General features: G+C 43.1%; 1 protein-coding gene across 3 annotated transcripts in view; it reads left to right on the top strand.

The window, feature by feature from the left end:
- The window catches only part of LOC140199625 (RNA-binding motif, single-stranded-interacting protein 1-like), a 215447-nt gene that overhangs the window by 73917 nt on the left and 122536 nt on the right, over window positions 1-18994 (top strand). For all 3 annotated transcript variants that reach the window (XM_072262018.1, XM_072262017.1, XM_072262019.1), the window contains exon 2: window positions 7690-7862. In XM_072262018.1, the coding sequence (XP_072118119.1) occupies window positions 7690-7862 (173 nt within the window). The remainder of the gene's footprint in view (window positions 1-7689; window positions 7863-18994) is intronic.

Below are 18994 nucleotides of genomic sequence, written 5' to 3'. Positions count from 1 at the left end.
CTATTTCATCTCTATACTCGTGTTTTCAAGTCTAGCCTCTCAGAATTGCTTCCTCCGGACTACGCAAATTGGGATGTCTTTCCTTATAAATGCCCTTTGACCAAGTTTCTCTGGTCGGAATTTGTACATCACTATCACAGCAATATCAAAGCTAATTTTGGAGTTTATAAACAAACCATTGAATATGCTTTCTTTTCTGTTTTGCAACTCATCCATACGAAGACTATCATCTAATCAGGTGCATCAGTGCAAATATTTTTGTTTTGGAAAGCACCAAAATGTAAATCCTATTCACTTTCAAGGTTCACTCTTGGTCCACCTTGGTGTATGCTGCTTTTAATCAATGACCTAGACTTGATTTCCGTCACCTTTATAACCTTATGCTATTACAAATTCTGATCAAATCCTGCCTTTTTAATTTAATCTTTCCACAGTAGAACTTGTCTTCACAATTATGACCTTTGACCCCGGTGGCCTATTCACTGACTCCATATCTTGGATCACTTTGAGTTGAAATGCATACCACTAGAAAACAAATAAAAGTTGACAACCTGAAGTTCCACACCCAGAGGGTGGCGAGAGTGTGGAACGAGCTACCAGCACAAATGGTGGATGTGATTTTGATTTCAACATTTAAGAGAAGTTTAGATAGGTATATGGATGGGACAGTTATGGAGGACTATAGTCTGGGTGCATGTCAATGGGACTAGGCAGTTTAAACATTTTGGCAATGACAAGATAGGTCATAGGGCCTGTTTCTGTGCTGTGCTTTTCTATGATTCTAAAAGACACTTGGACCAAATCAAAAACATTTATTTCGCTTATATTAAAACCCAAACCACTCTGCTTTAGCTTTTAATGAAGTTCCACAAACTCATTTCGGTAAAGTGCCAGAATGAAAGCATATTAATACTCCTCAGCAATGCATCACCATGAACCACTCCTGGGCACAGTATGCTGGCATCTGACCTCCATTACAGGCAAAATCCAGACAGAACTAACGTGTGCTGTGCAGCTTATCAGATTCCTTTCATCACTTTTCTTGAGAAGGTGCTCTGTACAAAACTGTCAGGGGATTGGGGGCATTTGAGGACAGGGTCAGAAACTGGTGGTCGGAGCCCAGGTGGGAACACTCCACAGGTGAAGGTCCACAGCACTCTCTGGTGGTTGAGTCAGTAGGTGCTGAGGACAAATCCCCAGGGCAGACATCCCACCTCTCCCGGAAGTTCCGGGAGTCTCCCGCATATTAATAGCGGCTACCTGATGCCCGCAAATTATATACAATGTCCCGGAAATTGATTTTTTTTTTTTTTTTTTTTTGAGAGCGCGTGAGAGAGCAAGCGCAAGAGCAAGAGAGTGAGCGCGAGTGAGAGTGAGCGAGAGCAAGAAAGCAAGCGCAAGAGAGCGAGCGCGAGTGAGAGCGACCATGAGAGAGAGCAAGAGCGAGGAAGCAGGCGCGTGAGAGACCATGAGAGAGAGCACGAGAGCGAGGAAAGCAAGCGTGCATGTGCGCGAGAGAGAGTGAGAAAGTAAGAGCGAGAAAGCAAGCGCGAGAGAGAGTAAGAGCGAGAAAGCAAGCACGAGAGAGTGAACACGAGTGAGAGTGAGGAAGCAAATGCGAGCGAGAGCAAGAGTAGGAAAGCAAGCTCGAGAGAGAGAGAGTGACCACGAGCGAGACAGAGAGCAAGAGAGTTCCAAAAAAAGTCAGTGGCAGAGTATAAACTATAAAACGTACGTCACCCCCCTGTCATATCCTTGGGTTTGTGTTGGGTGTGAATACAATCAATCAGTGCATTTCCCTGTACACTCAGTGCCCTCTCAATATACTCTCAGTGGTCACTTTCACTCCACCTGTTCATTAATGCACAGATCTAATCAGCTAATCGTGTGCAGCAACTCGATGTATAAAAGAATGCAGACATGATGAAGAGGTTCACTTGTTCAGATTCAATATCAGAATGGGGAAGAAATGTGATCTACGTAACTGTGACCATTTAATGATTGTTGTTGGTGCCAGATGGAGTGGTTGGAGCAGCTCAGAAGCTCCTGATCTCCTGGGATTTTCACGCACAACAGTCTCTAGAATTTCCAGAGAATGGTGTGAAAAAGAAAAAAAAAAAAGTCCTGTGAGTGGGAATTCTGTGGGCAAAAGCACCTTGTTAATGAGAGGGGTCAGAAGAGAATGGTTAGACTGGTTCAAGCTGACAGGACGGTAGCATTGCCACGCGCTACAATAGTGGTGTGCAGAAGAACATTGCTGAATGCACAACGTGTCAAACCTTGAAGTGGTTGGGCTATGGCAGCAGAAGACAACAAACATACACTTAGCGGTCAATATATTAAGTTCAGAAGGTACCTAATAAAGTGGCCACTGAGTGTACTTATGATAAATAAATGAATCTGAACTAACTATTACTGTGACCTGTATGCAGTACCTATGAGAACCTTTGTTTCCTAGCAACCACTTTCATCCCTCTGTGTGGCAAATGGTAAAAAAATTGAACCCAAGCTATTTATAGCCTTGATGTTAAATTTGATCAGAACTTGACGGTGTACAACTTATCTGATCTAATATATTGTATGTAACTTAGACTTTGTGACATGTTCCAGTTTGGGCCCTGCCTCAGCTGTCCAATTATCCTTCCGGTAAGATGGTGGCCAACTTCACCCTACCCTGTCCGGGTTTAACAGATGGTACAAGTGTTTGTTTTATGATCACAAGACTCTGTTTGCCATTAAATAAAACAAAATACTGTAAGTCCTGACCATTAGCGAAACCGGTAGCAAAGGACCTATTTAGCTTCGGCTTATTGTATGGACCAAGTCCTCACCTGTTACAACAACCCCGGGGTGGATATGTTGAAAGCAGTGAGGGAGAAGTGTGGCAGCACACTCAAATCCGTCCTCAGTTAAAGGCTACTGACGTAGAATGAGATGATGTACTGCTGTGTACTGATTTTTACGGAAACGTGGCTCCAAGCCAACATTCCATGCACCATCAATCTTTAGGCCATGCCACTCAGAGACTGGTGATAGTATTATTTTGTGACTGTGTGCGCTGGAATGTAACTATATCTGCTGTGTGTGAGCATATGTACTGTGTTTTGCACCTTGGCCACAGAGGATTGACGTTTTGTTTAGCCATATTACGCGTGAATGGGTAAAGGATACTGAACTTGAATTTGAAGACCACATCCATGACTTCACAATTTTTAGATTGCACAACTGCAAAACACTTACTGTCAGCTTCCCTCATTTTACTCTTTTTACGTCTGAAATCCTCAGAAGCTTTTCTACCCACATCCTGTGACACATCATGTCCATTCATCCATTGTTCATGCAGTTTTTGTCTTGAAGAATGACTGACATGTTGTGAAATGTGTTGTTTTGCAGCAGCACTACAGTGCAAGGCAAAACAAATTCCGATAAGCTACAGAAATGAATAAAGTGAATGGAATAGTGAGGTAGTGTTTACAAGAACAGATAAAGATAAGCTCAACTCCACGTGTACACATCTGACAAGGTGGATGTACGTCCCTACCAAAGAAGGTGCAAGGTGCTCCTTCCCTCTGCTAGGCTGCGGGTCACCCTTGGGCAGTGTGCTTAGCACCTCCCTCCCCCCACCCTGATCAGGGTCACAGGAAGCCATGGGAGCAGGTGGTGGATGGCTGCAAGAGCAGTTGCTGCACAGCACAAGTCCTGGTTTGGCGATCACCAGGCAGACAATCTCTGAAGGATATTGATAATGGCTGGGGTCATCTGTCTTGTAAAGCCACTGCTCTGAAGAAGGCAATGGCAAACCAATTCTGTGGAATAAATGCCAAGAACAATCATGGTTATGAGACCATGATTCCCTATGTCATATGACATGGCATATAATGATCTTGAATCAGAATCGGATTTAATGTCATGGGCTTATGTCCTGAAATGTGTTTTTGCTGCAGCAATGCAAGACATAATAACAACAGTGAATTACAATGTATATACAGTGCTTATAAAAAGTATTCACCCCTCCTGGGAGGATTTCATATTTTATTGTTTTACAATATTGAATTACAGTGGATTTAGTTTAGGTTTTTTGGCACTGATCAACAGAAAAAGACTTTCATGTCAAAGTGAAAAGAGATCTCTACAAAGAGATCTAAATTAATTACAAATATAAAACCCAAAACAAGTGATTGAAGAATTATTCACTACCTTCCCCCCCCCCCTTTAATATAACATACCAAATCATCACTGGAACAGCCAATTAGTTTTAGAGACCACAAAATAGTTAAATGGAGATCACTGTGAGCAGTCAAGGTGTTTCAATTGATTGCAGTAAAAATACACCTGTATCTGGAAGGCCCAACTGCTGGTGAGTCAGTATGCTGGCAAAAACTACACAATGAAGACAAAAGAACACTCCAAGCAACTCGTAAAAAGGTTATTGAAAAGCACCAAAAGATAGATACAAGAAAATTTCCAAGTCACTGCGTATCCCTTAGTGTACAGTTAAGTCAATCATTTAAGAAATGGAAAGAATATGGCACAGTTGTAAACCTGCCTAGAATACATTGTCCCCAAAGACTGAGTGACCATGCAAGAAAGGGACTAGTGAGGGAAGCCACTAACAGACCTATGACAACTCTGGAAGAGCTACAAACTTCAGTGTCTGAGATGGGAAAGACTGTGCATACAACAATATTGACTCAGTGGCTTCACCAGTCACTGCTTTATGGGAGACTGGCAAAGAGAAAGCTGCTGTTGAGGGGGAGGGGGAGGTGGAAACTCATATGAAATCTCAGCTCGAGATTGCCATAAGGCACATGGGATACTTTGAAGTCAGCCGCAAGAAGGCACTGTGGTCTGATGAAACCAAAATTGAGCTTTTTGGCCATCAGACTAAATGCTATGTTTGGCATACGCCAAACACCACACATCATCTAAAGCACACCATCCCTACCGTGAAGCATGGCGGTGGCTGCATCATGCTGTGGGGATGCTTCACTATAGCAGGCCCTGGAAGGCTCGTGAAGATTGAGAGTAAAATGGATGCAGCAAAATCCTGGAGGAAAGCCTGATGTAGTCAGTGAGAGAACTGCAACTTGGGAAAAGATTTGTTTTCCAGCAAGGCGATAACCCGGTGGAAAACCAAAACTACACAGGAATGGCTTAAAAACAACAAGGTTAATGTCCAAGGACTGGCCAAGTCAGAATCCAGTTGAGAATTTGGGGCTGGACTTGAAATGGACTGTTCACTCATGATCCCCATGCAAACTGACAGAGCATGAACAGTTTTGCAAAGAAAATTGGGGGAAAATTGCAGTCTCTGGATTTGCAAAGCTGTTAGAGACCTATCCACACAGACTCAAGGCTGTAATTGCTACCAAAGATGCAGCTACTAAATACTGACTTGAAGGGGGTGAATGCTTATGCGATCAATTATTTAGTGTTTAATAATTGTGATAAATTTAGACCAATTTGTAGAAATTTGTTTTCACATTGACAGGAATGGTAGAGCAGACTCGATGGGCCAAATGGCCTAATTCTGCTCCTATACTTTTCTGTTGATCTGTTAAAAGCCTAAAGAATGTTGTTAGCTGTGTGATGGAAATGTGGTGCTTTGTGCAGTAAGATTGAAGATTCATTCACTAAGCATCATCATGTGCTGAACCAAGTCTCTGGGAATTGACTGTTGCAGTTTATCTCAAACTTCCCTTTCTGAATATCTTCTCAGTATGTCTGGAGGTCCAATGGCAACTTCACGCAAAAGAGTGGTGTGTGTGTGTGTATATATATAAGCATTTGTAACGCCCAGGTTCAGCGGCTGTGTAGGCTAGGGGGAGGCAGTCACTGCCCCCGCCAAACTGGTGAAATCTTGTTGGTGTGGATGCTGTGTGATGTATTCTTCCATTACAAATCAATACCAAGAAATACCAAACAATGCACCATATGCAATTAAATGACTTAGTTTTATAATTCTTAGTTTAACTAGAGATTAGTAAAGAAAACAAAAAGAAAAGGGCCCATTTTAATGAAACAGCCTAATGTGCATGTTGGAGCTCACGGTTTCCTGTCCATTAGTCCTCCATCGATTTATTTATTTACTTTTTTCCTGGGCGTTGTTGACTCTTGACCCCATTCCAAGTCCACTCAGGCCTGCAGACTACAACCTCTCCATTCTGACATCCTCTCTCTCCATCTTCCAGCAACCAAAAACCCACAAATCTCTCACTCAAGGCACACAAGAAAGAAAAACCTCCCCTCATTGGATGCCGCATATTCCAAAACCCCCGTTATCTCTAGTCATAACCTAAACACTGCTGCTGCAGGGAAACCATTACTTTAACAGTGAAACCTTTCCTAGGGCATTACACATGTTTCAAAATAAGGAGCCAGATCTTCCCAATGTGCATACACTTTGTAAGGTACAGGTGAACTTGAGGAGATGAGAGTGAGGTTGAACTGATCCTACGACTTGCCGGCACTAAAGTAGTTGGTGCTAGTTTGATGTGGAATTTATAACAATGAACCGAAAGTAGGAAATCGGTATGTTGCCCTCATTAATTCTGGAGCTATCTAACTTAGCCAACAAATGCCATTTTACATGTGCAATTGAGAATGAGTTTTGAGAGTCATAGTTACACAGCACAGAATTGGCGGTAGGGGCATTATGCTGCCCAAGGTGCCCCATGCAAGCTAATCCCATTCGAAACCTTTCCATTCTATGTAACATGACCAACTGTTATTTCACCTGCCTTAACCACTTCCTATGGCAGCTCATTCCAAAAGGACATCATCCTTTGTGTAAGAGAAAGGTTGCCCTTCAATTTCCTACAGAAGGTTTCCCCTCTCACCCTTAACCTCTACCCTCTAGATCATGACTTCCGAAGCTGTGACAAAGACTGAGTGCATTCACCCTATCAATGCCCTTCATGATTTAATACTCATCTGTAAGATCACTTCCCAGTTCCCTATGCTCCAAAGAAAACATGCAAGCCTGTCTAACCTCTCCCTGTAACTCAGCCCCTCAAGTCCAGGCAACATCTTTGCAAATATTTTCTGCACTTTTTCCGGTTTAATAACATCTTTCCTAAGGAGGATGACCAAAGATGAACATGATACTCCAAGTGCAGCCTCACCAGCGTTTTGGAGAACTTTTGAACTGAATGGGAGTAATGCAGGGTGGAGGGGGAGAGGTAAATTTTACGTTTGGTGCAAGTGAATTTTAAGGCATTGAACACTATCATCTGAATCACAAACCAAACTTGGAGGCTTAAAGTTGCATTCCATAACAGTTCCGGTCAGGGATTTGACCTGAAACTTTAACTGTGTAATGCCCTGCATGGACACTGTCTGACTTGCTGAGTTCCTCTAGCACTGTGTGTGTGTGTGTGTGTGTGTGTGTGTGTGTGTGTGTGTGTGTGTGTGTGTGTGTGTGTGTGTGTGTGTGTGTGTGTGTTGCAGGAGATTTCTAGCATATGCAGAATCTCTGGTGTTTAGTATTCCCTTAATTAATGCACTTCAATTTTAGCAGCAGTGGATATATGATATAGGATTTTTGTATATTGATGAAAACTTTGCATGAAGTGTTAAGAATCTTCATACAAATATGTTGGTAGTATAAGAAATATGTCATTTGCCTGTTGATTTTAATAAATAGGTAAATAGAAGTTTGAGGTAAAATATATTTTTTTCTGTTTGCAGACTCCCTGTGCACCCACGTCACATCCAATGGCTCCACCCAGTCCCCTCACGAACAGCAACAATAACAGTAGCAGCAATAATGCAGGGTGGGAACAGCTTAGTAAGACAAACCTTTACATCAGAGGACTGCCACCAGGCACCACTGACCAAGATCTGGTCAAGCTCTGCCAGCCGTAAGTATTGTTGGAATCCTACCTCAACCATTTAATTCCATTCATTATTGCACGGCTGATGTTTTATTGCACGTTAAACAGGGGCTGGCGTAGGTACTGAGACACCAGGCAGGGTCAAATGATTCCAAACAAATTACTTATTGATCATTACAGAATGTTTCTCTGGTGCTTCCTGCTCCCTCCCTTCACCCTCTCCCTTCCCCTTTTCCCAACCGTGATTCCCCTTTCCCTGCCCCCTTCCCACTCTCAGTCCACAAGAGAGGCATATCAGAATCAGGTTTATCATCACTTAGATAAGTTATGAAATTTGTGTTTTTTACAGCAGTAATATGGTGCAATACATAAAGTTATTACAGGACTGTGCAATTGTTTTGGGCACCCTAGCAATATATGACTTTTGCACAGTACTGTACATGTAACAAATAAAGCTTATTTTGTCTGTATAATTTTGTGAGGGAGGGTGAACTAGAACTAATTTGGACACGAGCATCTGGGTTCATTTTGCAGACAGATGATAAATACTGCTTTGGGACTCGCTTTGCATTTTGATTGTGTTTACTTTGCATTGTTGTGTAGCTTTCGTAAATCTTGACAGACACTGTCAACATTGAATAATTTGATTTAATTGGCTTAAGCATTACAAAATAATAATATGCCCTTAAGAGGTCTGTTACACTGCAAGGAAAATTTAATCCTTAAACACATTGTATGTCCATGGACAAATCTGTATCTTAAATTCAATATCACCATCATCGTCATTGTGTGCCATGTTGTATTGATATGGGTGATCAAGGTCTCATGACCATGATTGTTCATGGCAATTTTTTTTCCTACACAAGTGGTTTGTCATTGCCTTTCACTGGGCAGTGTCTTTCCAGGACGGATGACCCCAGCCATTGTCAATACTCTTTAGAGATTGGCTGCCTGGCGTCAGTGGTCACATACCAAGACTTATGATATGTACCTGCTGCTCACACGTAGCGCTAAGCAAGTACTAAACCTTGCCCAAGGATGACCTGCAGGCTAACGGAGGGAAAGAGTGCCTTACACCTCCTTTGGCAGAGAGATATCGACACCACGTCACCCAATATATTATTAGAACGAAATAAGAAGTAAAATTGAGAGGAGAAACAGCTATGAAAAAGATAGAGGGGTGGAGAGAAGGTCTCTTAGAGGCCAACTTCATCCATGGTGTTTAGGAAGCAATTCCTTTTTATGAAACACAGTAAGAAGCAGTGAATGAGATATCTGCACTTAAATAAGTATTGAGATGTGGGCAGTGGAATTGCCATCTTTGCCACATCGTTTCACTACACTAATGCTGTGCATGGGCCACTTTGCTAGAGACTGTTAATGTCACAGTGATCACTATTGTCTTGGTATCTCCACCCCACCACCCACAAATTCAATGTGGAGATTATAAAACAAGTTTCTCAAATCCCTGAGCTGAAGATTGGGAAAGTTGAGCGGGTGATCAATAGTTTAGTAGAAGTGTTTGGGTTTTAAGAAAACATAGAAAATAGGTGCAGGAGTGGGCCATTCGGCCCTTCGAGCCTGCACCGCCATTTATTATGATCATGGCTGATCATCCAACTCAGAACCCTGCACCAGCCTTCCCTCCATACCCTCTGATCCCCCTAGCCACAAGGGCCATATCTAACTCCCTCTTAAACATAGCCAATGAACTGGCCTCAACTGTTTCCTGTGGCAGAGAATTCCACAGATTCACCACTCTCAGTGTGAAGAAGTTTTTCCTAATTTCAGTCCTAAAAGGCTTCGCCTTTATCCTCAAACTGTGACCCCTTGGACTCATCATGGGACTCTGAGCATTACAGCAAAGAAACAGGTTCTTGGGCCTGTCATGTCTCTGTTGATCCAGATATTAAATTAAGTTAATTCCCTCTGCCCATCCATGATCCATATCCTTCCATTCCTGCATGTTCATGTGCCTCTTAATCAGTATCATTGTATCTGCATTCGTAACCTGCTTCCCCTTCACCACACAACACACACAAAATGCTGGAGGAACTCAGCGGGCCAGGCTGCATCTTTGGAAAAGTGTACAGTGGACGTTTTGGGCCAAGACCCTTCAGCTGGACTGGAGGGAAAAAAAAGATGAGGAGTCAGAAGAGAGGGGAGGAAGAAATATGAGGTGTTTGGTGAAACTAGGAGGGGGAGTGGTGAAGTAAAGAGCTGGGAAGTTGATTGGTGAAAGAGATACGGGGCTGGAGAAGGGGGAAATCAAATAGGAGAGGACAGAAGGCCATGGAAGAAAGAAAAAGGGGAGGACCACCAGAGGGAGGCAATGGGCAGGCAAGGAGATGAGGTGAGAAAGGGAAAAGGGGATGGGGAATGGAGAAGGAGAAAGGTGGCATCACTGGAAGTTGGAGAATTTGGTGTTCATGCCATCCACCCAGGTGGAATATAAGATGTTGCTCCTCTTGACCTGATTGTGGCTTCATCACAACAGTAGAGGAGGCCATGGATGGACATATTGGAATGGGGAATGGGAAGTGAAATTAAAATGGGTGGCTACTGAGAAATCCTGCTTTTTCTGGTGGACAGAGCATAGGCGCTTGGTGAAGTGGTCTCCCAGTCTATGTTGGGTCTCACTGATATAGAAGAGGCCACAGAGAGACCACCGGATACAATAGATGACGTCAACAGACTCACAGGTGAAGTGTCACCTCATTTGGAAGGATTGTTTGGGGCCCTGAATGGTAGTGAGGGAGGAGGCATAAGGCCACGTGTAGCAGCTGTTCCACTTGCAAGAATAATTGCCAGAAGGGAGATCAGTGGGGAGGGATGACTGGTCAAGGGAGCCTCATAGGGAGTGATCCCTGCGGAAAGCAGAAAGTGGAGGGTGGGAAGGGAAAGGTGTGCTTGATGGTGGGATCCTACTGGAGATGGTGGAAGTTACAGAGAATTATGTACATTCTAATTGCTTAGCATTCTGTGTTGCTGGGGTAGGGACAGGGTCTTGCCTCACATTCCTCCTTTAAACTTTCCCCCTTGCGCCCCTCACTTTAGAATGCTGTCCACTAGCTTCCCTACCAGTGAGTTAAGACTCACCAGCCTATGATTTGTTGGACCATCCCCAATGTTGCTCTTAAACAAAAGAACAATATTGGCTTCTCTTCAGTTCTCGACAGCCCAATTGGCACAGAGGTTAGCATAATGTTTTGCAGCGCCAGCAGACAGAGTTTAATTCTCTCGAGTTTCTGTAAGGAGTTTGTACGTTCTCCCTGTGACCCTGTGGGTTTCCTCCAGATGCTCCCACATTCCAAAGACTGTAAGTTGTGGGCATGTCATGTTGGCACTGGAAGTGTGGTGACACTTGCGAGCTGCCCTCAGCACCACCTCAGATTGTATTGGTTGTTGACGCAAAGGACACATTTACTCTGTTTTAATGTTCATGTGACAAAGCCCATCTTTTAGCTAGGGAATACAGAGACCTATGTCAGTACCCCAGCCATCTCCTCGCTTTAACCTAGGGTAGATGTCATCAGGCTCTGGGCTGTTAATGTTCTTCAAGGAGTGTGACACCGTCTCCTTCTCCTTCTCAATATTAACATGTCCTAGAATATTAGCTTGCCCTGCACTGATCTTAGTATCCTCCATGTCCTCCTTGGTGAATATCCATACACAATACACATTGGGCATTTCCTTTGGCTCCAAGCATAAATTCCTTCCTTTGTACGTGATTGAGTTACCCTCTTATTTTTAATGCATGTATTACTTAATCCTACTCGCCAAACACACGTCATTGCCATTTGGTCCCCTTGATTCCCTGTTTGAGTTCTTTCATGCCTTCTATAACACCTCACGGGGCCAACCTGATTTCATCTTCCTAAACCTGGCAGCTGCATTGATTTTCTTTTATCTAAATTTGCAACATCTCTCATCATCCAAGGTCCCAGTATTTTTATTTCTCATTGGAATGTACCACTTGCCTTCCTTCGTTGAACGTCCCCACTCCATCTCCCATTCCCATTCTGACGTGTTGATTCCTGGCCTCCTCTTGTGCCATGATGAGGCCACCCTCAGGGTGGAGGAGCAACACCTTGTATTCCCTCTGGGTAGTCTACAACCTAATGGCATGAATGCTATTTTCTCCTTCTGTTAAAAAGTTTTTTTTCCCTTCCCCTCCTTATTTCTTCTGGCCTCTTGCCTCTTCTCGTCTGTCTATCACCTCCCCATGGGTCCCCTCCTTCCCTTTTTCCTAGGATCCACCCTCCTCTCCTTTCAGATTACTTCCCCTCCAGCCCTTTACCTTTCCTACCCACCTGGCTTCACCTATCACCTCTGCCCTTCTTCCCCTTTCCCTGCCCTTTTCTTCTTTTTCCAGTCCCGATAAAGGGTCTTGGCTGGAATGTTGACTGTTTATTCATTTACATCGATGCTGCCTGACCTGCTGAGTGCCTCCAGCATTTTGTGTGTAGATTTAGATTTCCTGTATCTGTGGAATTTCTCATGTTAATGATGTGCATCCTTGTCTCTCTTCCTCACTGGAACATGCTACTCCAGAATTCCTGGAGGAAACAAAGTTTTGAAAAAACACTGGTACCTTTTCACAAGTTCTAATATCTTCCCCTGGTATTCTTCAGGCAAAATCAGGTTCTTTGTAACCTTGCGCGCTCAGCGGATCAAGCAGAGAATAAACAGTCTATGTTTTAGACTGAACCCTTCAACCTTTATCTGTTTGGACAGCAGGGTTTTGGATGAACTTGGGCTAATGAAAGTAAGAGGGAGATTTATGAGGAGTGAACTGAAGGTAACAGAGTTATGTTTGAATGAAGTTGGATCATGGGATAGACAAGAGAGCAAAAAAGTTAATTGAAATATGTCACCAAGTTGAGAACAGTTTGGTTTAGCTTTGTAGAGTTGCCAGGGAAGTAACTGGCATTTAGAACTGAATCTATTTAGCACTGCGAATGTTTACCACACTTTTTTCTATTTTCTCTTTTATTTGGCGAGCACATCAATTTCTTTGCCCTCTGCTCCTTTTCCCTTCATCTGGCTCTGCTCTCGGGCTTCGTACAGAACTTTTTCATAGTCAGTGTGAACCTGAAGCCGCCGATCTGCTTGAGATAGTTCCACCTTCAACGTACGGGACCGTCTCTTTGCCTTGGGCCGCTTTCTTCACTGACCCAGCAGCACTATTGCCCAGATCAAATCAGAATAACCCCAGTTCTCGTGTCTGTTTGCACTTTTCTGTGAATGAGACCCATGCCATCTATACCTTTTATAATTGATGAACAATTTTGTTGTACTCCTTGTGAGATGTCATACTGCAACGGCTGTCCACCAGAGAGGGCTGAGCTCTGCTCCCCTCCCCTCCCCTCCCCTCCGGCGGCATTTTCCTTAGTTGGAAACCCGTAGGCCGTGCAATATCTCTGACATTGATCTCCTTGAAGTATTCTGGGGATGGTTTAGCCAATATCACAAATGCTTTCACCCCCATCTTTATGCCTTTGCCTTCCATTTCAAGCAACTCGTGCTCTCATAAGTGGGAGCAGGAGTCGACGAGTCACCGCCTCGAGTCTGCCTCACCATTCAGTAGGGTCATAGTTGATACCATTTTAGCCTTGACATTGCTTTCCTATTCTCTCCTCTTGCATTGTCCATTTCTCACAGGTTTATTTAAAACCATTCTTGTACATTTACACGTTTTAGATGCTCCCTCTACATTGAGGGATGGATGAAGTTCAGGAAATATGTAGATCAGGACATGAAGAGGAGATTGTCAGAATCTGTCGAGGAAGAAAATTGCAGCACCAAACAATAAGATATAGGAGGAGATTTGGGCCATTTGGCCCATCGAGTCTCCTCTGCTATTTCATCATGGCTGATCCTTTTTCCTCTCAGCCCTTATCTTTTGCCTTGAGAGAAAAGACATTTAAAAAAAAACACGAGTTCAGACAAGAGCATTTTATTGGCATGGAAATGGCATAGTTAAAGTTTTTTTTGAGACTGACACACTCCTAGCTTTTAAATATTTGGCTTCATTAGCACCAGTTCCACCCATATTTTGTAAATGGAAACGCAGAGAATTTATGGCATGTGAGCAAATATTACATAACAAGATGTGAGAAGGCAAGATGAATGATTTAATCCTGCCTGACATGAAGGATTTGAGCTAAATTATTTCAATTTAGCATCTGATCTGAAGGACAATATGCCTGTAATTAATATTGTTGCTGTCTAGAATTGTGACAGATAATTTGAGGGGGGGGCGGGGGTGGAGAGGCTGGGAGAAGAGAAGCAGTTAGCAGAAACCTGGAAAGCTGAACGGGTTGGAGGGCAGTGCTGGATGCCTAACTAATGGAAGGATGCGATTCAGTTGAACAGAGTGCCAAAAAGATTCACAGCAATGTTACTGGGACGGGAGGGATTGAACTGGCTGGGGCTATTTTTTTTAATTCCTGGAGAGTGAGAGGCTGAGGGGTGATCTTAATGGAGATGTGTAAAATCAGGAGGGGCATAGAAAAGCTGTACAGTCACAGTGTCTTTGCTAGGGTAGGAGAGTACAAAACACAGATTTAAGATGAAAGTGGAAAGATTTAAAAGAGGCCCCAAGGGGTAGCTTTTCCTCAGAGGGTCGTAGGTATCAAAGTTCATACTAAATTTATTATCTAAGTACTTAAGCAACCATGTACGACCTTGAGATTCATTTTCTTGTAGGCATTCCTTAAGGCCATGGGATACAGGAGCAGAATTAGGCCATTTGGCCCATCGAGTCTGCTCTGCCATTTCATCATGGCTAATCCACTTCCCTCTCAGCCCCGGTCTCCTGCCTTCTCCCCGTATCCCTTCATGCCCTGACCAATCAGGAATCAATCGACCTCTGCCTTAAAGTTAAACCAAGACTTGGCCTCCCCAGCCACCTGTGGCAATGAATTCCACACATTGACCACTCTCTGACTGAAGAAATTCCTCCTCAGCTATATTCTAAGAGGATGCTCCTTTATTCTGAGGCTGTCTCTTCTGGTCCTAGACTCTCCCACCATAGGAAACATCCTCTCCACATCTATTCTGTTGAGGCCTTTCAACATTTGGTAGGTTCCACAGTAGAGCAAAGAAATACCATACCATACAACCAATGAAAAACTACACGCAAAGACTGGCAAACAACCAGTGTGCAAAAATAGACCAACTCTGCAAATACAAACATAATAAATAGGCACGTAGCATTAGTGCGATGGTATTACGGCTCAGTGAATTCTGGAGTTCATTTCCGACGCTGCTCTGTATAGGGTCTCTGTACGTATTCCCTGTGGAATGCTTGGGTTTTCCTTGGGTGCTTCAGTTTCCTCCCACAATCCAAAGACTTGCTGGATTAGTCATTGTAAATTCTTCCATGATTAGGTCAGGGTTAATCTGGATTGCGGGGTTGCTAGGGCTTCCATGGTCTTCTACACTTTCCTAGCATATTCCCCCTTCTCCAGTTCTTTATCTCTTTCACCAATCGACCTCGGATCTCTTTACTTCACCCTCTCCCCTTCCCGGTTTCACCTATCACCTGCCACCTTGTACTTCTTCCTTCCCTCCCTCCACCTTCTTACTCTGACTTCTCATCTGATGAAGTGTCTCGGCCCGAAACGTCGACTCTTTACTCTTTTGCATAGATGCTGCCTGGCCTGCTGAGTTCCTCCAGCATTTTGTCTATGTTGTCCTGAAATAGATCATTAAGACTGGAAACAAAGCAATGTTATTATTTTCTTCCAGGTATTTCCCCAGAGCAGTAAATTGCAACTAATGCTCTGCGTTAAGCTATCCTGCAGTATGATGTTATATCAGTTTCTGCCTGCCCCACCTGGAGTAAGGTCTTCCAGCAAAATTGGATTACATTTAGTCTACTGAAAAGGGACATGTTTTGTTATGCATTCTGTTCAGATCTAGGCTGCTTGCTTAACCTGAGTCAGCAGTAGTTGGTATAATCTACAAACGTATTTATTGTTTGTACTGGTCTCCAAGTCTTTAATGTGCTTTAGAATTGAAAGTTCTTGTCAAAGACAAACTCAGCTCCATGTCTGGATGGTTATCTTTTTAAGGGTAGGTGCAAATTCACTTGCTTTCAAATGGTGCGTATTTCGAGAAGGATGAGAAATCTGGTACAATTCTGGCAGATTTCTCACATCAGGAATTGAGCCAATTCTTTAGTGAAAGATGTGAGAAACCCAATGAAATTTGGACCTGCCTTGTTGGCTCTAACAAACAAACAGCCACCCTAGTGTTTAAAACATTACCTGCAAATTGATTTTATGATAGAACAGTCAAACTTAGTTTAGCAAAGTCAAGTTTAAATACCTCTGGGGCTCGAAGTTTTGTAAAAGTATAGCATTTTGAATTGTGAAAATCCGCTGTAGGTGTATGTTATGGATGAAATTAGTGAGTCTTAGATTATTTAATTAAACATTACTTTTACATATTACCAGTGTCACTGCGGTTGGGGGAGAAAGAGTTTTGTTTTCTGAGTGCTTTTGATCAGCAAAAATTAATGAATAACCAACACTACTCTGTAATGTTTTTGGCATATTCACAATTTAAGCACCAGATTGAAAAGGTCAGGGTGTCAGGGCCAGAGGCAGGGTTCAGCTTGCTGCCCAGCGAGGTTCACTCCTCTCTGTGCTGAACTGAGGCTGTGGCCCGCAAGTAGCAGATTCCTGAATCGACTGTGACTGGCTTTGGGGCTGTGGAACTTCAGTTCTGAAAGCTATTTGCTTATTTTATTGTTTGCACAATTTGTGTTTCTTTTTCTCTGCACAATGGGTGTTTGACAGACTTCATTTTAATGGGTTCTATTGCATTTCTTAGCTTTGTGTCTGCTTGTAAGGCAGGGGTCCCCAACCTTTTTTGCACTGCGGACCAGTTTAATATTGACAATATTCTTGCGGACCGGCTGACCGGGGTGGCGGGGGGGGATAGGGTTGCCAATGGACTAGAGTAGCAGTCAAATATGTTGTGTTTACCCTGAGAAAGACTACAATGACCATGAAGCAACACACATCAAAGTTGCTGGTGAACGCAGCAGGCCAAGCAGCATCTGTAGGAAGAGGTGCAGTCGACGTTTCAGGCCGAGACCCTTCGTCAGGACTAACTTTCCTGTTGTTTGCGTTAAAATTACCATGAAGCCTTGAGTGGGCACCAGTGCACATGCGTGTACGTGCTGATTTTTTTTTCCCACAAATCGTTGTTGGTGATTGTTTGGGGGGGGGAGGTGTTAGTCACGACCGGAATATAGGTGCTAAGTGGCTAATACACTCAATTTCGTTTCTAAAAGGGTTTCTCTAACGAATTTAATATTAAACAGACAGCGCATATTTTCCTCACATGAATATAGTGATAAGTCAATTACCAGGGGAGGACAGGGGAGCTTGAAGTAAGTGTTGAACGAACTTCCAATAGAAGTGGTAGAGGCAGGTTTGATATTATCATTTAAAGAAAAATTGGATGGGTATATGGACAGGAAAGGAATGGAGGGTTGTGGGCTGAGTGCAGGTAAGTGGGACGAGGTGAGTTCGGCACAGACTAGAAGGCCTGAGATCACCTGTTTCCGTGCTGTAATTGTTGTATTGTTATATAAGTCAATAGCATCATAACATTTTAAGTAATGCTTGGATATTAAACACACAGTGCATATTTTCCCCGTATGAACATATAAAATCATTGCAACGCACCAATATCGCTGAATCAGTGGGAGCCCTGGGCTGAATACTTGTTTCCCCGCAACAAGACGGTCCTATCGAGGGATGATGTGAGACAGCAATACTCGAAGGGGGTTCCTTATGTCCAGTCTATTCAGCAATTTAGTTTTCGTTGCATTCTTTGCAGAGAAATGTTGGAAATGGAAGCAACGTTTACAGTGCTCCGTAGCTATCTCAGGATATTCAGCCTTGACTTTGATCCGGAAAGCCAGCAGAGATGTTATGTCAAACAAACTTTTCAGCCCGCCGTCATTTGCAAGCTCGGAGTTGATCTCCTTCCCACGCTGACACGGATGACGCGCGGGTAATGACCTCGCATGTGTTCAAGCTCAACACTAGGTGCGACAGGGAATGAGGAAAGGTGCAGCTGACTCCTATCACCAAATCATACCGTTTCCTTGCGGCCCGGTAGCACATGCTTTTCGGCCTGGTACCGGTCCGCGGCCCGGTGGTTGGGGACCGCTGTTGTAAGGGATCTCGTTTGTATATAGTATAAATTCTTCAATAATAAATGTACTTTGAACTGAGATTTTAAAAAAAATTATATTGAGATACAGCGTGAAGTTGGCCCTTCAAGCCACACATCCCAGCAATCCTAACCTAATCATGGGACAATTTACAATGACCAATTAACCTGCCAACCAGTTTGTCTTTGGCTGTGGGAGGAAATGGGAGCACCTGGAGGAAACCCACATGGTCACGGGGAGAGCATACAAACTCCTTACAGGCAGCGGTGGGAATTGAACCTTCACCTGTACTGTAAAGCATCATGCTAACCACTACACCACTGTGCCACCCATGTAATCTGAATTGGTCTTTCAGATATTTGAGCCAGGCCCCATATTTAACTAAAAGGACAAAGGAGTGCCTGTAATGTTTTGAAGAAGTGGCTAAGTATTCGACATGTCTTGTTCAGTGAAAGGACGCTTGCTGAATGAAAGTATTTCTTAAATATTTACTGTATGATGCAATGTTGTAGTGAACTGTAGGAAAGAAAATGTAGAACTCAGTGTGAAGAATAATTAATCTTTATGATACACAATTGATTTGTCAACAGTGTTTGTTTGGCAAATAACATTCAGAAAAGATGTGGGGCTTCTTTTTGTTCCAGCACTCACTGACTTTGAAACCAGTTTTAACACCCTTAATACCATATTGATGAGATCAGCTTAGTAGCCAAAATAGATTTCAAACATGGCCACAGTTGACTCACCAGATTTTTTTTTAATGTGCTGTTTGTTCAGATCATTTTCAGATTAATGTTAACAAAAAAATGAATTTGAAATAGTGTTTGTTTTGAAACAATACATTGAAGTGTAAGTGATGCAGCCACACACTTTTTTTTTGGTTCCAATTTGTGGACCTGCCTGAAGAAATATTTAAATGAACAATTTACTTCATTGTGGATGAGAATGAAATGTGAAC

The sequence above is a fragment of the Mobula birostris genome, chromosome 6 (assembly GCF_030028105.1).
Source record: "Mobula birostris isolate sMobBir1 chromosome 6, sMobBir1.hap1, whole genome shotgun sequence".
NCBI lineage: Eukaryota > Metazoa > Chordata > Chondrichthyes > Myliobatiformes > Myliobatidae > Mobula > Mobula birostris.
This window is presented reverse-complemented; position numbering and strand designations above follow the sequence as displayed.